Source organism: Oncorhynchus mykiss, chromosome 28 (genome assembly GCF_013265735.2).
Source record: "Oncorhynchus mykiss isolate Arlee chromosome 28, USDA_OmykA_1.1, whole genome shotgun sequence".
Taxonomy (NCBI): Eukaryota; Metazoa; Chordata; class Actinopteri; order Salmoniformes; family Salmonidae; genus Oncorhynchus; species Oncorhynchus mykiss.
Window position 1 is genome coordinate 6,310,463 of NC_048592.1, and position 26,165 is coordinate 6,336,627.

The following is a 26,165-nucleotide window of genomic DNA, read 5'->3' on the forward strand; positions in this document are numbered from 1 at the left end:
GCACAGCTTTTTTCGAATGGGTTCAGGTCTGTCTCTGGCTGGGCCACTCAAAGACATTCAGAGACCTCTCCTGAAGCCACTCCTCATTGTCTTGGCTGTGTGCATAGGGTTGTTGGTTTGTTGAAAGGTAAACCTTCGTCGCAGTCTGAGGCCCTAAGTGCTCTGGAGCAGGTTTTCAGAATCTCTCTGTATTTTGCTCCTTTCATCTTTCCTTCAACCGTGACTGGTCTGCCAGTCCCTGCCGCTGAAAAACATCCCCAAAGCATGATACTGCCACCACCATGCTTCATCGTAGGGATGGTGCCAGGTTTCCTCCAGATGTAACGAATGGCATTGAGGCCAAAGAGTTCAATATTGGTTTCATCAGACCAGAGAATCATGTTTTGCATGGTCTGCGAGTCTTTAGCTGCCTTTTGGCAAACTCCAAGTGCGCTGTCATGGGCCTTTTACTGAGGAGTGGATTCCGTCTGTCCTCTCTACCATAATGGACAGATTGGTGTACTGCTGCAGAGATGGTTGTCCTTCTGGAAGGTTCTCACCTCTCCACAGTAAAAATATGGTGCTCTGTCAGAGTGACCATCGTCTTCGCGGCCACCTCCCTGCCCAAGGCCCTTCTCCTCTGATTGCTCAGTTTGGCCGGGTGAACAGCTCTAGGAAGACACTCTGTGGTTCAAAACTTCTTCCACTTAAGAATGATGGAGGCCACTGTGTTCTTGGGGACCTTCAATGCTGCAGAAACGTTTTGGTACCCTTCCCTAGATCTGTGCCTCGACACAAGCCTGTCTCAGAGCTCTACGGACAATTCCTTCAATTTCACGGCTTGGTTTCTGCTCTGACATGCACTGTCAACTGTGGGACCTTATATAGACAGGTGTGTGCCTTTCCAAATCATGTCCAATCAACTGAATTTACCACAGGTGGACTCCAATCAAGATGTAGAAACTACTCAAGGATGATCAATGGGAACAGGATGCAAATGAGCTCAATTTCGTGTCTCATAGCAAAGGGTCTGAATACCTATGTAAATAAGGTTATTTTTATTTACATTTGCAAAAATGCTCTGTTTTACAGAGAATGCTGCGACAAACAAAAAACATTCATTCAGCGGCAGTCCTGTGGGTCGAAAACACCTCGTTGATGAGAGGTCAAAGGAGAATGGCAAGAATCGTGCAAACTAACAGGCTTTCTGACCACCAACAGGAATATAACAGTGGTGTGCAGAACAGCATCTCGGAATGCATAACTCGTTGGTCCTTTCACGGATGGGCAATTGGAGCAGACGACCACTCTGGGTTCCACTCCTATCAGCTAAATACAAGAAGTAGCGGCTCCAGTGGGTACGCAATCACCAACACTGAACAATTTAGGATTGGAAAAACATTGCCGGTTCCTGTTACATCATGCAGAGTCAGGATTTGGCGTAAGCAACATAAGTCCATGGCCCCATCCTGTCAGGTGCCAACAGTATAGGCTGGTAGTGGTGGTGTAATGGTGTGGGGTATGTTTTCCTGTCACACGTTAGGTCCCTTCATTCCAATTGAGCAATGTTTCCATGCCCAGAAGAATTTACGCTGTTCTGGAGGCAAAGGGAGGTTTGACCAGGTACTAGATGGGTGTAACTAATAAACTGGCCACTGATTGTATTTTGGGTAGGTTAAAACCTTACTACTACCAGGCAGGATCTCCTCAATGTCAGGCTTGAGGCTTGTGACAAAATAACAACCCACCGGGCAAACTACGTAATTTCAAACGTGGATAATTGGGTTTGGCTGAGACGTTGATCGATGAGATTACAACATGGGAGACCAAAGGGTAGCTGTAGATAGATTTGATTCTCCACTAGGTGTTGCTGCCCAGCCTATTGTATTTTTTTCTAATAGTGGATATAATGCTGAAGATCTGACCAAACAATAGATACACCCCCCCTTGTCTTCAGAACAGCCTTAGTTTGTCAGGGCATGGACTCTACAAGATGTCGAAAGCGTTCCACAGGGTTGCTGGCCCATGTTGACTCCAATGCTTCCTTCAGTTGTGTCAAGTTGGCTGGATGTCCTTTGGGTGGTGGACCAAAGGACACACATGGGAAACTGCTGAGTGTTAAAAACCCATTGCAGTTCATTACACAAACCGGTGTGCGTAGCACCTACTACTACCCCGTTCAAAGGCATTTAAATCCTATTTTCTTGCATATTCACCCTCAGAATACACAATCCATGTCTCAATTTTCTCAAGGCGTAAAAATCCTTCTTTAACCTGTCTCCTCCCCTTCATCTACACTGATTGAAGTAGATTTAAGTGGTGACATTGTCACGACTTCCGCCGAAGTTGGTTCATCTCCTTGTTCGGGCGACGTTCGGTGGTAGATCCACTTTTCATTTTCCATTTATTTTGTCTTGTCTTCCCACACACCTGGTTTCAATTCCGTCATTGCACCCTCTGTTCCCCCCCATGTCCTTGTCTGGAATTGTTTATTATAAGTGCTTGTGCACGTTATTCTGGTGGCGACGGAGGGTTCTGTACCCATTGTATTTATTATTCTGTTTATGGGGATTTTTATTATTAAACTGCACCGTTGTAACACAGTTTTTGCTCTCCTGCGCCTGACTTCTTTGCCGCCTGTATGCACCCCAGAATTCCGGACCAAACTTATGGAGTCAGCAGGAGCAGGTACCCCGGGTATAGGGGTGGAGGAGCACGTCCAGGAGCACGCAGCAATGCTCCACCATCTTGTCACCGCCATGGACCACATAGTCCAGACAAAGGTAAACTGGGAGAGACAGGGAGTTCTACCAGTGCCTCCACCAGCACAACTGGAGTCTCCACTACACGCGCCTCCTTCTCCTGGTCCCAGTGGGATTTGTCTCTCCCTTCCCCAGGAATACGATGGGACGGCTGCGAACAGCCAGGAGATCCTGTTGCAGCTAGACTTGGCAACCATCCACCCAGCTCCTTCGGGCCGTGAGAGGGTGTCCGCCTTCATATCGTGCCTCACCGGGAAAGCCCTGGAGTGGGCCAACACCGTGTGGAGAGAGGGAGATGCTGTATTGGACCAGTTTGAGGAGTTCATCAGCCGTTTCTGGGCAGTCTTCGACCACCTGTGTGTGGGTAGAGCGGTGGGTGAACGCCTCTTCCATCTGAGGCAGGGGACGAGGAGCGCCCAGGAGTTTGCCCTGGAGTTTCAGACCCTGGCTGCCGGCGCGGGATGAAGCGACAGGGCCCTGATTGACCATTATCGCTGCAGTCTGCGCGATGATGTCTGTCGGGAGTTGGCCTGCAGAGACACCACCCTCACATTTGACCAGCTGGTGGACCTGTCCATCCGGGCTGGATAACCTGCTGGCTACCCGCGGACGTCCAGATCGGGGTCTGTTGATTCCATTCCCCCGCACCCCTCTCTGATACCCATGGAACTGGGAGGGGCGGTGCACAGGGAGACCGGAGGGGGTTCCAGCTCATGCACCATCTGTGGCCGCAGAGGTCACACTGCCGGTCGGTGCTGGGTTGGTTCCTCTGGGTATCAAGGCAGCAGGCAGGGCGCTCTGGCGTCACCCCAGGTGAGCCGGCACCATTCTCACCCAGAGCCCTCTGTTGCACATATGTTTTTGTATGTCACTTTTCCTGAGTTTTCCCCGCATTCCCAGCATAAGGCGCTTGTCAATTCAGGCACGGATGGGAATTTTATAGATAGATCGTTCACCCATAGTTTAGGGATCGCCACTGTTCCCGTGGTTGTGCCTTTCCCCGTTGACGCCTTAGATAGTCGACCATTGGGGGCAGGGTTGATTAGGGAGGCCACCGCTCCTCTGGGCATGGTGACGCAGAGAGGTCACAAGGAGAGAATTAGTCTCTTCCTTATTGACTCTCCTGCGTTTCCTGTGGTGCTAGGCCTACCTTGGTCGTCTTGTCATGACCCCACTGATTCTTGGCAACATAGGGCTCTCACGGGGTGGTCGTGAGAGTGCTCGGGGAGGTGTTTAGGGGTTTCCGTTGGTGCTACTACAGTGGAAAGTCCAGACCAGGTCTCCATCATGCGCATTCACCCTGAATATGCAGATTTGGCTCTCGCCTTCTCCAAAAAGAAGGCGACTCAATTACCACCCCATCAACGGGGCGATTGTGCGATAGAGCTCCTGGTAGACGCTGCACTTCCCAGGAGTCACGTGTATCCCCTCTCACAGGTGTAGATGGCGGCTATGGAAACATATGTCTCCAAATACCTGCGTCAGGGGTACATTTGGTCCTCCACTTCACCCGCCTCCTCAAGTTTCTTTTTTGTGAAGAAGAAAGAGGGAGGTCTGCACCCGTGTATTGACTATCGAGGTCTGAACCAGATCACTGTGAGGTATAGTTACCTGCTACCGCTCATAGCCACAGCGATTGAGTCAATGCACGTGGCTCGCTTCTTCACCAAACTAGATCTCACGAGCGCTTACAACCTGGTGCGTATCCGGGAGGAGTGGAAGATGGCTTTCATGTGCCCCTGGTGCGCAGAATGCTTGGTCGCCTGTTGGAGCATGACCTGTATGTCAAGGCTGAGAAATGCCTGTTCTTCCAGCAGTCCTTCTCCTTCCTAGGGTACCGCATTTCCACCATTGCAGCCATGCGTAATTGGCCGACTCCCACCACGGTAAAGGAGGTGCAGCAGTTCATAGGGTTTGCCAACTACTACCGGAGGTTTATCTGGGGTTTTGGTCAGGTAGTGATAATAGCTTTCACCTGAATTCACCTTGTCAGTCTATATCATGGAAAGAGTAGGTGTCCTTAAAATTTTGTATATTCAGTGTATTTTATAGGTTTGTCTATGTTGAAATTTGGTTACTATGATGACATAATCCTGTGGTTGAAATGTCACCCTCAAAACAGCATATTATTTTGATTACTTTTTTTAACTCCAATGTATTTTCCACGTAGATTCCACATCACAATACGTTGAACATTACGCTGAAACGACGCTGATTCAACTATTTTGTGCCCAGTGGGAAGTGTGTGTGTGTGACTTAAGTTTGTCAATGAAGTTATGACTGTGGTAAATTTGACTGAATTCCAGCCTCAGAGTAATTCAACTGTACATTAGATCTACAGTAAGGGGCCAGAATGTGGCTACATTCTTTGTGCTCTAATGCTAGTAAAGCTTTTAATGTTTTCTGGTCACCACCAAATACTTACTCAAGTGATAACATACAGTACAGTAGCTGGATCTGGGTTTTTTCTCCCTTTTCCTCATTTGATCATAAAACTTAAAAGGATTGTCATTGCAATTCAATTATTACATACAAGAAGAACATAGGAATTGATAGGAGTGATGCTGAAAGATGGGACTGTGAAGAACATTGCTGTGATGACTGTGAAGAACATTGCGATGTTCTGCATTGTAGAGAAAGAGTTCCACATGGCAGGTTGTTGTTTGGCCCTGGGGGTTTTCCGTTCTGTCATTTTCTGTTGCTTGGCTTCCCCTGAGAGCTGTAACACTCTGGACAGCAGCCCAGCTACCTGCTGCTTTCCTCTACCAGCCCCAGCAGACAGACCCTGACCCAGCCCAATTTAGTCTTTACCCACCCTCCTCCCTCCCCACCCCTCATTACCCTAATTCACCAGGGAGACAAACCCTTTCCTCTACCAGTCCCAGCAGACAGACCCTGATCCAGCCCAATTTAGTCTTTACCCTCCCCCCTCCCTCCACACCCCTCATTACCCTAATTCAGCAGGGAGACTAAACCTGACCCAGCCCAACTTAGCCTTTACCCCCTGTTTTACCCACCTCACCCTTAGTTCTCCTAATTTTAATTCCCTCAGAGAGAGGGTCTGACTTAACAGTTTTCATCCCGACCCTCACCTACACGACATACTCACCATACCATTGCTCACTATATCTCACACACCCTATCTCCCTTTCCTCAGTCACTCTCTCCCCTCAACCTCTCCTTCTCCCCATCACTCGATCTCACCCTCAACCTCCCCCTTCCTCCCTATCTCTCAACCTCCTCTTCCATCTCACCCTTAAGCTGATTATCTGGAATTTATAACACATACAAACACAACTAAGATGATAACACACTTGTACAAAGCTAGGTAACAAAATATATAGCCTAGAAATCACTACATAGAATTAACAGATCACAGCATTCTCTGTCAAGTCTTCAGCTGTGGGTCTGTTGGTGTTTTCTTCTTGTTCGTTTTTTCAGTATTGTTGCAATGGAACATGTGATTCAACAGACGTTCTGCCCCGTGCTGACTGGGAGGGAATGTGCCCACTCCTCATTGTTAGTGACAAGGAAGACAATGATCACAATGGCTACAACTAAACTGCATGTGATTTACACAAACCTCAGAGGGCTACAGGGGGAGTATTGGTGAAAGGTTGTGTTTTTCACTCCAATCCTGCTCATTTGGATGTTGTCGGAGTCAAACAGACAGGCCTGGGTGAGATCTTTAAAGATCTCACAAAATAATTTTAGACCCAAGCCACCCCCTGTACCCAGACTTTGAACTAATCCCCTCTGGGCGCAGATATAGGGCACCCCTCAGCAGGAAAAACAGAACTAGACAATAATTTGTGCCAGGTGTGATATCCCTCCTAAATAGCTCAGTCTATTGTTCCTATCGACTCAGTAAGGCCAGCAGGCTAGTCTCTTTTTATTGGTATGTGCAGTTGAAGTCGGAAGTTTGCATACCCCTCAGTCAAATACATTTGAACTCAGTTTTTCACAATTCCTGACATTTAATCCCAGTAAAAATTCCCTGTTTTAGGTCAGTTAGGATCACCACTTTATTTTAAGAATGTGAAATGTCAGAATAATAGTAGAGAGAATGATTTATTTCAGATTTTATTTCCATCATCACATTCCCAGTGGGTCAGAAGCTTACATACACTCAATTAGTATTTGGTAGCATTGCCTTTAAATTGTTTAACATGGGTCAAATGTTTCATGTAGCCTTACACAAGCTTCCCACAATAAGTTGGGTGAATTTTGGCCCATTCCTCCTGACAGAGCTGGTGTAACTGAGTCAGGTTTGTAGGCCTCCTTCCTCGCCTACGCTTTTACAGTTCTGCCCACAAATTTTCTATATGATTGAGGTCAGGTCTTTGTGATGGCCACTCCAATATCTTGACTTTGTTGTCCTTAAGCCTTTTTGCCACAACTTTGGATGTATGCTTGGGGTCATTATCCATTTGGAAGACCATTTTGCGACCAAGCTTCAACTTCTAGACGGATGCCTTCAACATATCCACATAATTTTCCTCCCTCATGGTGTCATCTATTTTGTGAAGTACACCAGTCCCTCCTGCAGCAAAGAACCCCCACAACATGATGCTGCCACCCCCGTGCTTCACGGTTGGGATGGTGTTCTTCAGCTTGCAAGGATCCTCCTTTTTCCTCCTAACATAATGATGGTCATAATGGCCAAACAGTTATATTTTTGTTTCAACAGACCAGAGGACATTTCTCCAAAAAGTACGATTTTTGTCCCCCGGTTATGTCGATATAGGACTCGTTTTACTGTGGATATAAATACTTTAGTACCCGTTTCCTCCAGCATCTTCATAAGGCCATTTGCTGTTGTTCTGGGACTGATTTGCACTTTTCCCACCATAGTACGTTCATCTCTAGGAGACAGAACGCGTCTCCTTCCTGAGTGGTAAAACAGCTGAGTGGTCCCATGTTATTTATACTTGGGTACTATTCAAATCAAATTAAAATAAAATCAAATGTATTTATATAGCCCTTCATACATCAGCTGATATCTCAAAGTGCTGTACAGAAACCCAGCCTAAAACACCAAACAGCAAGCAATACAGGTGTTGAAGCACGTTGGCTAGGAAAAACTCCATAGAAAGGCAAAAACCTAGGAAGAAACCTAGAGAGAAACCAGGCTATGTGGGGTGGCCAGTCCTCTTCTGGCTGTGCCAGGTGGAGATTATAACAGAACATGGCCAAGATGTTCAAATGTTCATAAATGACCAGCATGGTCAAATAATAATAATCACAGGCAGAACAGTTGAAACTGGAGCAGCAGCACGGCCAGGGGGACTGAGGACAGCAAGGAGTCATCATGCCTGGTAGTCCTGAGGCATGGTCCTAGGGCTCAGGTCCTCCGAGAGAGAGAATGAAAGACAGAAAGAGAGAGCATACTTAAATTCACACAGGACACCGGATAGGACAGGAGAAGTACTCCAGATATAACAAACTGACCCTAGCCCCCCCTCCCCCCCGACATAAACTACTGCAGCATAAATACTGGAGGCTGCAACAGGAGGGGTCAGGAGACACTGTGGCCCCATCCGATGACACCCCCGGACAGGGCCAAACAGGAAGGATATAACCCCACCCACTTTGCCTAAGCACAGCCCCACACCACTAGAGGGAAATCTTCAATCACCAACTTACCATCCTGAGAGAAGGCTGAGTATAGCCCACAAAGATCTCCGCCGCGGCACAACCCAAGGAGGGGTGCCAACCCAGACAGGAAGATCACATCAGTGACTCAACTCACTCAAGTGACGCACCCCTCCTAGGGACAGTATGAAAGAGCCCTAGTAAGCCAATGACTCAGCCCCTGTAATAGGGTTAGAGGCAGAGAATCCCAGTGGAAAGAGGGGAACCGGCCAGGCAGAGACAGCAAGGGTGGTTCGTTGCTCCAGAGCCTTTCCGTTCACCTTCACACTCCTGGGCCATACTACACTCAATCATAGGAACCACTGAAGAGATGAGTCTTCAGTAAAGACTTAAAGGTTGAGACCGAGTTTGCGTCTCTCACATGGGTAGGCAGACCATTCCATAAAGATTTAGCTCTATAGGAGAAAGCCCTGCCTCCAGCTGTTTGCTTAGAAATTCTAGGGACAATTAGGAGGCCTGCGTCTTGTAGCGTACGTGTAGGTATGTACGGCAGGACCAAATCAGAGAGATAGGTAGGAGCAAGCCCATGTAATGCTTTGTAGGTTAGCAGTAAAACCATGAAATCAGCCCTTGCCTTGACAGGAAGCCAGTTTAGGGAGGCTAGCACTGGAGTAATATGATCAAATTTTGGGGTTCTAGTCAGGATTCTAGCAGCCGTATTTATCACTAACTGAAGTTCATTTAGTGCTTTATCCGGGTAGCCGGAAAGTAGAGCATTGCAGTAGTCTAACCTAGAAGTGACAAAAGCATGGATGAATTTTTTCTGCAAAATTTTTGGACAGAAAGTTTCTATTTTTGCAATGTTACGTAGATAGAGAAAAGCTGTCCTTGAAACAGTCTTCTTCAAAAGAGAGATCAGGGTCCAGAGTAACGCTGAGGTCCTTCACAGTTTTATTTGAGATGACTGTACAACCATTAAGATTAATTGTCAGATTCAACAGAAGATCTCTTTGTTTCTTGTGACCTAGAACAAGCATCTCTGTTTTGTCCGAGTTTAAAAGTATAAAGTTTGCAGCCATTCACTTCCTTATGTCTGAAACACATGCTTCTAGCGAGGGCATTTTTGGGGCTTCACCATGTTTCATTGAAATGTACAGCTGTGTGTCATCCGCATAGCAGTGAAAGTTAAGATAACGTTTTCGAATGACATCCCCAAGAGGTAAAATACAGTATATAGTGAAAACAATAGGGGTCCTAAAACGGAACCTTGAGGAAAACTGAAATGTACAGTTGATTTGTCAGAGGACAAACCATTCACAAAGACAAACTGATATCTTTCCGACAGATGAGATCTAAACCAGGCCAGAACTTGTCCGTGTAGACCAATTTGGGTTTCCAATCTCTGCAAAAGAATGTGGTGATCGATGGTATCAAAAGCAGCACTAAGGTCTAGGAGCACGAGGACAGATGCAGAGCCTCGGTCTGATGCCATTAAAAGGTCCTTTACCACCTTCACAAGTGCAATCTCAGTGCTATGATGGGGTCTAAAACCAGACTGAAGCATTTCGTATACATTGTTTGTCTTCAGGAAGGCAGTGAGTTGCTGCGCAATAGCCATGTCTAAAAATTTTGAGAGGAATGGAAGATTTAATATAGGCCGATATTTTTTTTATTTTTTCTGGCTTTTTCAAGAGAGGTTTTATTACTGCCACTTTTAGTGAGTTTGGTACACATCCGGTGGATAGAGAGCCGTTTATTATGTTCAACATAGGAGGGCCAAGCACAGGAAGCAGCTCTTTCAGTAGTTTAGTTGGAATAGGGTCTAGAATGCAGCTTGAAGGTTTAGAGGCCATGATTATTTTCATCATTGTGTCAAGAGATATAGTACTAAAACACTTGAGTGTCTCTCTTGATCCTAGGTCCTGGCAGAGTTGTGCAGAGTTGTACAACTGAGCTTTGAAGGAATATGCAGATTTAAAGAGGAGTCCATAATTTGCTTTCTAATAATCATGATCTTTTCCTCAAAGAAGTTCATTAATTTATTACTGCTGAAGTGAAAGTCATCCTCTCTGGGGGAATGCTGCTTTGTAGTTAGCTTTGCGACAGTATCGAAAAGGAATTTCAGATTGCTCTTATTTTCCACAATTAAGTTGGAAAAATAGGATGATCGAGCAGCAGTAAGGGCTCTTCGATGCTGCACGGTATTGTCTTTCCAAGCTAGTCGGAAGACTTCCAGTTTGGTGTGGCGCCATTTCCGTTCCAATTTTCTGGAAGCTAGTTTCTTATGAGAAATGTTTTTAGTTTTTAGGGGTGCAACTGCATCTAGGGTATTGCGCAAGGTTAAATTGAGTTCCTCAGTTAGGTGGTTAACTGATTTTTGTCCTCTGGCGTCCTTGGGTAGACAGAGGGAGTCTGGAAGGACATCAAGGAATCTTTGTGTTGTCTGTGAATTTATAGCACGACTTTTGATGTTCGTTGGTTGGGGTCTGAGCAGATTATTTGTTGCAATTGCTAATGTAATAAAATGGTGGTCCGATAGTCCAGGATTATGAGGAAAAACATTAAGGTCCACAACATTTATTCCATGGGACAAAACTAGGTCCAGAGTATGACTGTGGCAGTGAGTAGGTCCAGAGACATGTTGGACAAAGCCCACTGAGTCGATGATGGCTCCGAAAGCCTTTTGGAGTGGGTCTCTGGACTTTTCCATGTGAATATTAGTCACCAAAAATTTGAATATTATCTGCTATGACTACAAGGTCCGATAGGAATTCAGGGAACTCAATGAGGAACGCTGTATATGGCCCAGGAGGCCTGTAAACAGTAGCTATAAAAAGTGATTGAGTAGGCTGCATAGATTTCAAGACTAGAAGCTCAAAAGAAGAAAACGTCTTTTTTTTTTGTAAATTGAAATTTGCTATCGTAAATGTTAGCAACACCTCCGCCTTTGCGGGATGCACGGGGGATATGGTCACTAGCGTAGCGAGGAGGTGAGGCCTCATTTAACATAATAAATGAATCAGGCTTAAGCCATGTTTCAGTCAGGCCAATCACATCAAGATTATGATCAGTGATTAGTTAATTAACTATAATTGCCTTTGAAGAAAGGGATCTAACATTAAGTAGCCCTATTTTGCGATGTGAGGTATGATGATCTCTTTCAATAATGACAGGAATGGAGGAGGTCTTTATCCTAGTGAGATTGCTAAGGCGAACACCGCCATGTTTAGTTTTGCCCAACCTAGGTCGAGGCACAGACACAGTCTCAATGGGGATAGCTGAGCTGACTACACTGACTGTGCTGGTGGCAGACTCCACTATGCTGGCAGGCTGGCTAACAGCCTGCTGCCTGGCCTGCACCCTATTTCATTGTGGAGCTAGATGAGTTAGATTCCCGTCTATGTTGGTAGATAAGATGAGAGCACCCCTCCAGCTAGGATGGAGTCCGTCACTCCTCAGCAGGTCAGGCTTGGTCCTGTTTGTGGGTGAGTCCCAAAAAGAGGGCCAATTATCTACACATTCTATCTTTTGGAAGGGGCAGAAAACAGTTTTCAACCAGCGATTGAGTTGTGAGACTCTGCTGTAGAGCTCATCACTCCCCCTAACTGGGAGGGGGCCAGAGACAATTGTTTGTACTATTGTTTGTTCAGATGAACGTGGTACCTTCAGGCATTTGGAAATTGCTCCCAAGGATGAACCAGACTTGTGGAGTTCTACAATTTTTTTGCTGAGGTCTTGGCTGATTTCTTTTGATTTTCCCATGATGTCAAGCAAATAGGCACTGAGATTGAAGGTAGACCTTGAAATACATCCACAGGTACACCTCAAATTGACTCAAATGAGGTCAATTAGCCTATCAGAAGCTTCTAAAGCCATGGCATCATTTTCTGTATTTTTCCAAGCTTTTTAAAGGCAGTCAATTTAATAATAATCTGTCTGTAAAGAACTGTTGGAAAAATTACTTGTCTCATCCACAAAGTAGTTGTCCTAACCAATTTGCCAAAACTATAGTTTGTTGAAAAATGTGTTTTAATGACTCTAACCTAAGTGAATGTAAACTTCTGACTTCAACTGTAACTGTTATGAAAGTGGTATTGTCAACTTGTTTTGTATTTGAATGCCACTTCTTATGGCTGCAGGGGCACTATTGAGTAGCTTGGATGAAAGGTGCCCAGAGGTGCCCAGAGTAAATGGCCTGCTCCTCAGTCTCATTTGCTAATATATTCATATTATTATTAGTATTGGATAGAAAAAACTCTGAAGTTTCTGAACTGTTTGAATGATGTCTGTGAGTATAACATAACTCATATGGCAGGCAAAAACCTGAGAAGGAATCCAAACAGTTGGTATATTTTCAATCCATTCCGTTTTTAAATCCCTGTTAGATATGAATGAATATTCACTTTCTAGGGTTTCCACTAGATGCCAACCCTCTATAGAAATTTGAATGAGGCTTCTACTGTGATGTGGGGCTGAATAAGAACAGAATGCATCAGACTACTGGCAGAGAGACAGTTCCAGGTCACGCGCAAAGCACATGATATCTTCCTGCGTTCCGTTCCTCCTCTAGACACAAAGGAATTCTCTGGTTGGAACTTTTATTGAAGATATATGTTAAAAACAGCCTAATGATTGATTCTGTAGTTAGTTTGAAATGTTTCTTTGACCTGTAATATAACTTTTTGAAGTTTTTGTCCGAAGAAACGGCGACCAGCTCCAGCGTTTGGATAGGTGTACCAAACACGCTAATAAAAGTAGCTAATTGGACATAAATAACGGACATTATCGAACAAATCAAGCATTTATTGTGGACCTGGGATTCCTGGGAGACTTTCTGACGAAGATCATCAAAGGTAAGGGAATATTTAGCATGTAATTTATGGTTTATGTTGACTACAACATGGCGGCTAATTTGACTATTGTTCTCAGCGCCATCTCAGATTATTGCATGGTTTTCTTTTTCCGTAAAGTTTTTTTTAAATCTGACACAGCGGTTGCATTAAGGAGAGGTATATCTATAATTCCATGTGTATAACTCATCCATGTGTATAACTCATCTACATTTTTGATGAGTATTTCTGTTGAATCTATGTGGCTAATCAAAAAATTTTTTATATAAATATGAACTTTATCAAACAAAAGATACGTGTATTGTGTAACATGAAGTCCTATGAGTGTCATCCGATGAAGATCATCAAAGGTTAGTGATTAATTTTATCTCTATTTGTGCTTTTTTTCTTCTCTCTCTTTGGCTGGAAAAATGTATGCTGTGTTTTTCTGAGTTGTACATCCTATTTGAAATCGGAAACTGTGGTGGGATTAACAACAAGACTACCTTTAAAACGATATAAGATACATGTATGTTTTGAGGAATTTTAATTATGAGATTTCTGATGTTTTGAATTTGGCACCCTGCACTTTCACTGGCTGTTGTCATATCGATCCCGTTAACGGGATTGCAGCCATAAGAAGTTTTAAACATGTACATGACACTGCAACAACATTTCCCCGTGGGGAAGTCGTGTCTTTGGCATCATTAAAAGTGAAGACTGTTATTTTATCAAATCAATTCTCTGTAATTATTATTACGTGATTAAACTAATCGTGTACATTTCATTATCTAGGAAGTCGGGGCACCATGGAAAATCTTCAGATTACAAAGTTATAGTTTTCCGAATATAACTCTTCAGATATTTTAATATCTGATTAATTAGTCTTCTATCAATGAATTATTCTGTACCTCACGTCATTCTCATCTGAACGTCATAAACTGTTGGTTATCTGCACGAACCCAGCCTTTACTACGAATCATCCATACACCAATTGGCTTAATCATGGATATACTAACTAACTAAATAATCACAGAAATGCATAAACAAACAAACAGTAGATATGTTCCAAACAAATGATAGGGAATATTCCCTAGTGGGCTAAACCGATATGACGGCTTGGTGGACAAAGGGAAGTGGGTGTGGACTGAGAAAGAGTGGGAAAGACAAAAGGAATCTATATTAATTGAAATGCTCGTCTTTTGCACATGAACGCTCACTTATTCGGGAATAATTGCAATCAATATATATTTATGCCCAGTGTGTCGTTGTGATCTTTTCTGTTGGAATCCGGTCCGTCTGATGGAGTCTCTCTCTCTCTCTTTCTGTGGTTAGAATGGATACTTCGTGGTTAGGATGGATACTCCAGAGTACCATTCAGAAATGTTCTCATAGAATAGATGTTTCGGCGGTTGTCTGTATTTGCATCCCAGGTTTACATAATTTCTAGCTGCAGACTAGTATCTTAGATTTTCTCTTATTCTGTATGGATCGATAGTCTTAGAGTTTAACCTTTCTGATCTCCCCATCCCGGATCCGGGATCGTGAATACAGACTCAAGCTCATTACCATAACGCAACGTTAACTATTCATGAAAATCGCAAATGAAATGAAATAAATATGCTAGCTCTCAAGCTTAGCCTTTTGTTAACAACACTGTCATCTCAGATTTTCAAAATATGCTTCTCAACCATTGCAAAACAAGCATTTGTGTAACAGTATTGATGGCTAACGTAGCATTTAGCGTAGCATTTAGCATTAGCATTCAGCTGGCAACATTTACACAAAAAAACAGAAAAGCATTCAAATAAAATCATTTACCTTTGAAGAACTTCAGATGTTTTCAATGAGGAGACTCTCAGATAGCAAATGTTCAGTTTTTCCTGAAAGATTATTTGTTTAGGACAAATCGTTCCGTTTTCTGCGTCACGTTTAGCTATGAAAAAACCCCTGTATCCAGGATTGTGTAAATCTATCAGCAAGCTCATTAGCATAACACAACGTTAACTATTCATGAAAATCGCAAATGAAATGAAATAAATATGCCATCTCTCAAGCTTAGCCTTTTGTAAACAACACTGTCATCTCAGATTTTCAAAATATGCTTCTCAACCATAGGAAAACAATCATTTGTGTAAAAGTAGCTAGCTAGCGTAGCATTTAGCGTTAGCATTTAGCGTTAGCATTAGCGTTAGCATCCAGCAAGCAACATTTCAACAAAAACATAAAAGCCTTCAAATAAAATCATTTACCTTTGAAGAACTTCAGATGTTTTCAATGAGGAGACTCTCAGTTAGATAGCATTAGCTTCGTTTTGTACATCACATTTGGCTACCAAAAAAAAACGAAAATTCAGTCCTCAAAATGCGAACTTTTTTCCAAATGAACTCCATAATATCGACTGAAAACATGGCAAACGTTGTTTAGAATCAATCCTCAAGGTGTTTTTCACATATCTCTTCGATGATATATCGTTCGTGGAAGTGTGCTTTCTCTCCTGAATCCCAGGAGAAAATGCCCGCACCTGAAGATTACGCACAAATTTAGACAAAGGACACCGGGCGGACCCCTGGAAAATGTAGTCTCTTATGGCCAATCTTCCAATGATATGCCTACAAATACGTCACAATGCTGCCGAAATCTTGGGGAAACAGCAGAAGGTCTAAGCTTATTCCTGTCGCATTCACAGCCATATAAGGAGACATTAGAAAACAGAGCTTCAGAAATTCTGCTCATTTCCTGTTTGATGTATCATCTTGGTTTCGCCTGTAGAATGAGTTCTGGGGCACTTACAGACAAAATCTTTGCAGATTCTGAAACTTCAGAGTGTTTTCTTTCCAAAACTGTCAAGAATATGCATAGTCGAGCATCTTTTCGTGACAAAATATCGCGCTTAAAACGGGAACGTTTTTTATCCAAAAATGAAATAGCGCCCCTAGAGATGCAACTGGTTAATCATTTCCAGCCGTGTAGCCAATTCTCCATGTGGTATGGTTAGGAACTAAATAACTATTCGCAATCACAGTTCACGCTGTGAGTTTGCTTAGTCTAAACTATTCGCAATCACAGCTCATGCTGAGGGTTTGCTTAATCTTGGTTCTCAAACCTGTGCCACCTCAGCTAACACTGAGGTATGCGTGGTCTGAAGGGGATTTCCTCAGGAGGGGTTTTTATTTGTAACAATAGAAAGGACGCCTGATCATGTCTGTGCTCACGGGGGCGTGCCAATGACTTAGTTAAAGGGAATACAATTCTCTCACATTAAAGGTTTAACATCACATTACATCACTTCACAAATAGTTTCATCTTTACTCATTCATTTTATATGTGAATTAGATGCAAACCCTATAATTGAGAAATGTACACATTCAGAGATATGTGCGTTTTCTGTCCTCTCTGAGGTCACCAAATGAAACACACTCGTCATACCCGTCCCTTAAGTGTCCACGAACCATTCCCACAAGTGGGCATTTTGTTTCATATTCCCATTTTGGGGATTTAGGAGTTTGCCAAGTGAAATCCTATGTTCTCTCTGTGTCTCTCTTTCTGCATGACCAGGGGAAGAGATTCTCCGCCAGGAATTTATGACCTGAGATAACAGAACCTGGATGTAGGAGAGAGTGAGAGAGGGGGAAGCCACGATCTACAACCAGAAAGGGCCACATCATGAGAGGGACAAAAAAGTCAGTCAACTTATAGTGTATTCTGCAGCTGCCATGATTCTGTTTCAATTATCATCTCTCCATAAATATAGTGACTGCAGACAGAGCACGCAGAGGGAGGGGTCCACATGAAATACATGAGTGCAGCCCCAAGATAGGTACATATGGGAACGTATGGTCCTGTGTCATTCATCTCATTGGCCCAACAAATGCATCTTTCAAACTCAGAAGCAGGAGTCAAGTCAGGTCAATGCCAGTTCAGTCTTTTTAGCTATTTGCATGTGAAAATATCTTGTAATCCTATTTTAATATTGCTTGGTAGTGTTTTGTTTTGTTGGTGGGCCTACTTATTGATGGTTAACAAATATCACAGAGTGTAGCTTAAAACTTATTTGGGACTGGGTGGCAGTATTGAGTAGCTTGGATAATAAGGTTCCCAGAGTAAACTGCCTGCTACTCAGGCCCAAAAGCTAGAATATGCATATTACTAGTATATTTGGATAGAAAACACTCTGAAGTTTCTAAAACTGTTTGAGTGATGTCTGTGAGTATAATAAAACTCATATGGCATGCAAAAACTGAGAAAAAAATCCAACCCGGAAGTGGGAAATCTGAGGTTTGTAGTTTTTCAAGTCATTGCCTATCGAATATACAGTGTCTATGGGGTCACTTCCTAAGGCTTCCACTAGATGTCAACAGTCTTTAGAACCTTGTGTCAGGCTTTTACTGTTAAGGGGAAGCGAATGAGAGCTGTTTGAGTCAGGTGTCTGGCAGAATGCCATGAGCTAAATCATGCGCATGCCAGTGAGAGGTAGCTGCGTTCCTTTTAATTTCTAAAGACAAGAGATAGAGATTTTGTTTAACAAGTAATATTTATATTTATATTTAATATAAAAGGTAGGGGTAAAGGTTATTGACACCTCTGTTTTCAATTCCTTTCAGTACCTTACCTTACAAAGACAACGGCACTGATCCTTTTTCTAAAATGTTTTGTGAGACGAAGAACACATTGAGATGAATCATTCCTCCGTACAGAATCCTTCCAGATTCTTGATATCTTTTGTCTGTGCTTATGGACTGTCCTCTTCAATTCAAACCACACAATTTCAATGGGATCCAAGTCGGGAGACTGAGATGGCCATTTCAAACTGTCAAAAAATCTCAGTGAACAAATCCATTGAAGAGGCCCAGACTAATACATTGCGGAGGCTGTGGGAATGGCACAGTCCAAGAAGAAGGGGAGTGGCTAAAATGCACATCTCTCTCCAGAATGTGCTCTCTCCCGTCAATTTGTGCACATTCATTGTTTCATAACTTTATTATGTGAATTTTTTGCATTTGAAAAATGACACGTGGAAGAAAACATGTTTAAAGAATGGGTAAATGGCTTGATAGGCACTATCAATTCCACATGACATACAGTACCAGTCAAAAGTTTGGACACATCTACTCATTCCAGGGTTTTTCTTTATTTTTACATTTTTTTTTTTACATTATAGAATATTAGTGAAGACATCAAAACTATGAAAAAACACATATGGATTCATATAGTAAGCAAAAAAGTTTTAAACAAATCAAAATATATTTTATTTTTGAGATTCTTCAAAGTAGTCACCCTTTGCCTTGAAGACAGCTTTGCACAGTTAATTTGTGGAATTTCTTTCCTACTTAATGTGTTTGATCAGTTATGTTGTGACAAGGTAAGGGTGGTATACATAAGATAGCCCTGTTTGGTAAAGTCCATATTATGGCAAGAACAGCTCAAATAAGCAAAGAGAAACGACAGTCCATCACTACTTTGAGACACGAAGGTCAGTCAATCCGGAAAATGTCAAGAACTTTGTAAGTTTCTTCAGGTGCAGTCACAAAAACCATCAAGCGCTATGATGAAACTGGCTCTCATGAGGACCACCACAGGAAAGGAAGACCCAGAGTTACCTCTGCTACAGAGTATTAGTTCATTAGAGTTAAATGCACCACAGATTGCAGCCCAAATAAATGCTTCACAGAGTTCAAGTAACAGACACATCTCAACATCAACTACTAAAGGAAACCAATGAGAAGAAGAGACTTGCATTGGGCCAAGAAACACGAGCAATGGACATTAAAAAGGGTGGAAATCTGTCCTTTGGTCTGATGAGTCCAATTTTGAGATTGTTGGTTCCAACTGCCATGTCTTTGTGAGACGAAGAGTCTGTGATTGATTATCTCTGCATGTGTGCTTCCCAAATTGAAGCATGAAGGAGGAGGTGTGATGGTGTGAGGGTGCTTTGCTGGTGACACTGTCTGTGATATATTTACAATTCAAGGCACACTTAACCAGCATGGCTACCACAGCATTCTGCTGTGATGCCATCCCATCTGGTTTGCGCTTGGAAGGACCATCATTTGTTTTTAACAGGACAATGACCCAACACACCTCCAGGCTGTGTAATGGCTATTTGACCAAGAAGCAGAGTGAAGGAGTACTACATTAGATGACCTGTCCTCCATAATCACCCGACCCAAATGAGATGGTTTGGGATGAGTTGGACAGCAGAATGAAGGAAAAAGCAGCTAACAAGTGCGAACTCCTTCAAGACTGTTGCAAAAGCATTCCTCATGAAGCTGGTTGAGAGAATGCCAAGAGTGTGCAAAACTGTCATCAAGGCAATAGGTTAATATTTTGAAGAATCTAAAATATACAGTACCAGTCAAAAGTTTTAGAACACTCATTCAAGGGTTTTTGTTTATTTTTACTATTTTCTACAATATAGAATTATTGTGAAACAGATCAGGGTGTGACAAAATTAACTTTTAAGAAGGCCTACCTGTTAAGTGAAATGCATTCCAGGTGACTACCTCATGAAGCTGGTTGAGAGAATGCCAAGAGTGTGCAAAGCTGTCATCAAGGCAAAAGGTGGCTTTTTGAAGAATCTCAAATTAAAAATATAATTTGATTTGTTTTACACTTTTTTGGTTACTATATGATCCCATATGTGTTATTTCATAGTTTTGATGTCTTCACTACTATTCTGCAATGAAGAAAATAGTACAAATAAAATAAGTACTCATTCAATAGTTTTTGTGTCCTTTTGACTGGTACTGTGTACTAGCAGTAGTACATTTACCATTCATTCCTGTCATTTCTACAAAATGAATAATCTACAACACTTGTTTGGTTAAGGTAATTTCTGTAAATGCATTCAATATATTATTGTCGTTCTCATTGTCGGAGTGGACACGTTGTTTGCAGACCGCACAGCCTATGTTACACTTATGAGAAACATGTTTTGGTTTATTTTATTCAATTTTCAGTTTTGTCAATTTATTCATTCTCTTTTGTTTGCAGCTCTCCTGTCAATGTTGATTACGCTCACCTGACTTTGCATAGAAGTAGGCCTATAGGCCCATTCGGGGATCTGATAGTATTTATGATTGTCTTAATGCACCACCACTAAGGAGCTGTGGAGCTTCTCAAATAGCAAGCAAACAAAGTATGTTTTTACATCTATTGAGAATGACAATTGTTCCTCAATGTATCTGAAAGATCATTCCAGCTCTCTCCCTTTCGATAACCAAAAGGGGAAGGGGAAAATGTCATCCTCTGATCCAGTGGAAACTTCATAAAATAGGCCTACCTGATTACTTCTTATCCCTTGCGCAAATAGCCTACAGCTATGTCTGTCCTGAGCTCACTGGCAAGGGAAACTCTGAGGGCCCAGATTATTTTCTACAATGTTGCAAGTTTGCTAGAGCAAGCTTCAGGCCAGACCAAAATTAATTTAAGATCATTGCAGACAGGCCATGCGTAGCCAATGTGATTTATAGGGCATTTATTTTTTCGGGATATTTTCGACCTGCAGGCTGAAAGGTTTTTATTTGAAGGCTTTATGTAGGCTACTTTTACATAGTTGGTAATAACAATAGAAGTTACTTTTTAGGTTTGTACATTACATGACCAAAGTATGTGGACATGTGCTCGTCGAACATCTCATTCAGAAATCATGGGCATTAATATGCTAACATAATTGCAAAAGGGTTTTCTAATGATCAATTAGCCTTTTAAAATTATAAACTTGGATTAGCTAACACAACGTTGCTGATAATGGGCCTCTGTACTCCTATGTAGATATTCGATTTAAAAAATAATCTATTTCCAGCTATAATAGACATTTACAACATCAACAATGTCTACACTGTATTGCTGATCAATTCGATCTTATTTTAAATGGACAAAAAAATAACTTTTCTTTCAAAAACAAGGACATTTCTATGTGGCCCCAAACTTTTGAACAGCAGTGTACTTTGGAATTCTTTTGAATGAGCGTAGTTATCAACTGTATCTAGTGGATCCATTCTGTCTTTCCCGCTCTTTATCTTTCCCCACCCATGTCCATTGTGTTGCAAGCCGTCACATCGGGTTTAGTCCACTAGGGACTTTTCATTACATTATGTAGTAATCAAGGTGTACGCTATTCTGTTCGTGTGTTTATGCAATTCTATGTGATTATTTCGTTAGTTGGTAAATAAATAATTAAGTCAATTTGTATATCGCTGATTCATCATTTATGCTAGGGTTCGTGCAGACATCCAAGGATTTTGTGCAATTCAGAATGAGACTGAAGGTAAATAAGAACGAATGAATTGACTGATGTAAGAGATATTTGTCTTTATAGTTTAGTTGGGAGATAGTAACTCGTTAAATAACTTTTTCCATGGTGCCCCAGATTATTACTTAAGCATAATAATTTTACATGGTATGTAATTATTTTATAAAATAACAGTCAATCACATTAATGATAGTCAAGACACAACAATGGCTACCGACGTGAGCGCTACGGCGGTAGCCATTTAGGCAGGTTACCTTCGCTTCCTTGGGCACAGGGACCACGGTGGTCTGCTTGAAACAGGTATTTCAGAAATAGGTATTACAGACTCAGTCAGGGAGAGTTTGAAAATGTCAGTGAAGACACATGCCAATTGGTACGCACATGCTTTGAGTACACATCCTGCTACTCAAAATATACAACAACGAACTATATTCAGGAAGTACACAGAAATTCCAATTCTAATTCCCGTAAAATGTCAAAGTGGATTTTGGTTTACTTTCTGAATTGACTGGAATGTAAATGGAACTGACCTCAACATTGGTTAGCACACTTGGACACAACCACACCTGGGATTTGAACTCATAACCTCTAGGATGTCATTAAGAGGAATTTCCTGCATTGCCAGCAGGTATGTGGCCATGACAGAGATCAACCACAGATGTATTGGCAAGAATACATTTCTGCATTTTGCAAGTTGCCGGGAATCAAGTCAATAATTGTGTGATTGTCACGTGAAGTTTGATGTTATCAGATGTTGAGATTTTGCATCCCCATGTTGTCACATGGATTTCACATCAATTTCACATGAGATCATGTTCTCACATGTGCTAACATGTTGTCACATGTTTAATTTTATCTTAACATATTAACTTCACATTAAATCACATAAATCGCTCAATTAGTATGTTTTATTTTCATGAGGGAAATCTCAATGACACATACATGTCTTCACATTTTATTTTGACCTAAAGTATAGTGCACTGAATGGGGGAATCAAGTGTCATTGGACATTTCATCACTAAACTTTCAGAAAGTGTGGTACAAAATGATTGAATTCCTTGGTCGTTATGCAAAGCAGCTGTGTGTGTTGGATTAGCAACTGTCTCTAATGTTGTTATAGACAGCTTTAGTACACAAAGTCCTACAGGAGACACAACGTCGGATTGAGCACTCGATGATGTTGTATTTTGTTGTTGTTCTCTTCTCTCTTTCGATCTCTAACAGAAACCACTGTGCGTATGTGGTCCAGAAGAACATTACGTGTACGATTGAGGACGGCATGGCCACCTATGTGAAGGCAGAGTACACCACCAAGTGCATCTGGGGGCAGAAGTGTCCTGTCGTCATGTAAGTCTACACTCTTCGAAAAAATATTCAATTCCAATTTAATTCAATTCCAAAGATGTTTTGTTTTTACAATTCAATTCCAATTCCATGAGTTGAAGATGTTTTAAATTAGAATGTAATGCTATGTAAATTCTTCACTTCATGAGTGAATTCAATAATTTCATTGGAATTTCAAATTCAATTGGAATTAACCCCAACCCTGATAATTACTCAATTCAGACCCACCAGCCTCTGACACTACTTATCGTAACATGAGAGAGGATACATACAGGTACATAATAGATACTGACAGTAACTAGCTTTCCATCCAGTTTGCAACATATTTTCATGCGAATATTCTATAATCTGAAACCCACCAGTGGTGTTTCCAACAAACTGGCTCATTGCAGATAAAAATATGCGAGTGATTACGTAGCGCATGCGAAATGCAAGTGTTCATGTCCTCAATAAGAATCTAATGTTCAAATAGTTTCCATCGCATTTTCACCTCTACTGAGTTTTGCCATAAAAACAGTTTTAAATTGCAAATGTGTCTACTCTGGTCTTGGTACTTTCGCTCTAGCCAACATCTCGCGGACACAGTGGTCTGCAGGTCGGCTAGTTTAGATGATGATATTATGGATAGGAGCCAGAATGTTTTTTTTTTGTAAAAACAGCAGCCAATCATTGATCATCATGTCACTAGAATAAAACCCTTAATATTTATTGGAAAGGAGCATCATCACCTTGCACTTTCACCACCCTGTAAAGTTCATCATAACTTATTTCATCTGTAGCCTAAGAAACTGCATGGTAGGCCAATCCCTAGTCGTAGTAGGAGGACCACACACCATGACTCCATATTTACTTCTGTATGATAATTATTATATCAACATTTGTGCTTAAATATTTTCTTGTAAAAATCTTTTTAAAGACACAAAAAGATCCCACAATGTCGAAAGAACAAATGATCTGTTGTACGGAAACTTCCTGTTTCCATCACAGCTGTCATGATTTGTTTTTATATGGTATGACTTGACTCGCATAGAACTGTGGATGGGAACGTGGTTTATGAGACTCACCCCACTGCTGTACACTTTCCGTATAGTTTTGACAGGCACAACAAAGTAGGTGGTGTACCATGAATTGGGACTCATGTATATGTGCTGCCCTCTGGTGGTGTCAGTTTGTATTACTAGTTAACTCCACACTGTCCCTCCAGCTGCACTTCCAGCTGTGTTTGTGGTCAGTGGCTCTGTGACTCTGCTCAGGCCTCAAAGGTTGGAAAGTGTTAATGGTCTGCTAGTTTTCATAATAATTGGATTCTTGTCAAATTTGACCATTTATTTCCATCTCAGTGGATTATAAACAAACTCACATTATGGTTATTACAGAGGCCACCTTTTCAGTATAAGTTTACAGTGAAATTGTGCTGTGTCCGTTTGTGTGCATGCATGAGTGTGTATGTGTTTGTGTGTCTATAGCTCATCTCTGTAATGAGTGTGTGAGCTGGGATGTCAGATTCTCTCTGATGTGACTGAAGCCTCTCAAAGGTCCTCTGTAGTGACATCACAGAGAGAAAGGATTTCTACTTTTAAAAAATGTAGGGAATGAGATAGAAGAGAGAGAGGAAAGAGAGAGTAGAGATCACTATTCTTCAGTAGAAGAGTAGACACCTTAAGACATAACAGTCTCAGTGAGGTCAATGACCCTTGTAACAATCCTTCATCTGAGAATGCATCATCGTCATCATCACACTAAAGTGTCTCTTTATCTCCAAATCTACTGTTCATACCCTCCCCAGTATCATTATACAAACCTTGATCCTTTGATCTACCCTCTTCTCTCCTCCCATCTCACTTTCTAAGATAGTCACTGACCTCTTGTTATCTTCTCTCTCCTCTCCATCCACTCCAGGTACCGGACCTTCTACAAGCCTAAGTATAAGGTGGGCTATAAGAGAATTACTGCGCTGGAGTGGAGGTGTTGTCCTGGCTACTCTGGGGAGAACTGCTACGATGGACCCACCTCTCTGCCCCCCTTCAAAGGGGGTGCCCCACACCGACCAGGGATCAAGGGGTACCCCCATGGCCACCCCCAACCTCCCCTTATCCAAAAACCTGTCCCTGGTGGGGCTAATCTGGAGCCAGGGAGCCCCTTCCCAAATCAGCCTGATAGCAGACCCATCCCCACTGGACAACTGCCCACCGGGAACGGCAAACCCAACTATGGTGAGTCCAGACAGTGTGTGAAATATTTGCCCATTTATATTTTCAAACTGTGATTCACTTCTCCCTCCCTTGCCCTATGTAATAATGTTTTCTCTTTCTCTCTGGGTCATAAAGTTGGTGGAGACCGTCTCGATCGTATGGAAGAGGACCTGCTTCGTCTGACCCAGGATCTGGACATTCTGAATGGGGTGATGGCCAGCCTAGAAGACCGCCTGCACCTCTCTCTCCGGGAGGATACAAAAAATATGCTGGGCTCCCTGCTCTCCACCGTCCCCCGTCTTTCAGACACCTCTGTTGGCTTTGGGGTGATCCCAGATGGGACCCCAGATGGCCTGGAGGGGGGAGAGGGACTCCCTGGGTTCGGAGACCTGGCTGGGAGGGTGACAGAGGTGAAGGATGAGCTCAAAGCCAAAGGACATGTGCTTGAGGAGATACAGGTGGGTGCTACGGTTTTGTTAATGTTATTAGACTGGTTTATGCTAGTTTATGGAAATGTAGATAAACAAGCAGATGTCTAAATCAATAATATAACTTTTGCTAATTGGTAACATTCTGAATCTCACACTGAGATTCTGAGACTGGGCTATTTCCACACAATGTCATTCACTTACAGTGTCAAATAATTTGAAGTGTTCCTAAAGCCAAACCATTGTCTTTCCTCAGGGCATGGTTCTGGGCCATGAAGGGCAGCTGAAAAAGCTGTTGGAAGCTGCGACTGGCAGGCCCATCACTGGGTCAGTCTCTCCCTCCACCCTGGAGGAGCTGCTGGATGCTAAACTAGCAGGTGTCCGCGCTGACATCCTGGACGGCTTTGAGAGGCGTCTGTCTGGCCTGGAGAACCACTGTGAGGAGAGGATAGGAGAGGTCCAGAGACAGTGCCATAATGAACACATGAACGGCCAGGAGCACATACAGCAGTCTCTGGACGGCAGAGAAACTGGACTGAGAGAGGAGCTGGGTACCCTGCAGGCCCAGATACAAGGACTGACCCTCACTGAGAGCTGCTGTGGACAGGTACCAATGAACTTTGGTGTTTCTCAATGCTACTGGCATGTTTTTATTGAGGCATCAGAAATTCATCAATACTTCAAACAGTAGCTACCACATCAAATGTTATGGGCATACACACCTTGAAAAATGCACCATGAAAATTGGGTTACAGTTATTCAATGTAAATATGAAATATGAT

At 42.4% G+C, this 26,165-nt stretch overlaps 1 protein-coding gene across 3 annotated transcripts in view; it reads left to right on the plus strand.

The window, feature by feature from the left end:
* LOC110508396 (EMILIN-3) overlaps positions 1-26,165 on the plus strand; it is a 55,815-nt gene that overhangs the window by 25,318 nt on the left and 4,332 nt on the right. For all 3 annotated transcript variants that reach the window (XM_036966671.1, XM_036966672.1, XM_021588901.2), the window contains 4 exons: positions 22,644-22,766; positions 24,663-24,976; positions 25,091-25,413; positions 25,640-25,990. In XM_036966671.1, coding sequence (XP_036822566.1) covers positions 22,644-22,766; positions 24,663-24,976; positions 25,091-25,413; positions 25,640-25,990 — 1,111 coding nt within the window. The remainder of the gene's footprint in view (positions 1-22,643; positions 22,767-24,662; positions 24,977-25,090; positions 25,414-25,639; positions 25,991-26,165) is intronic.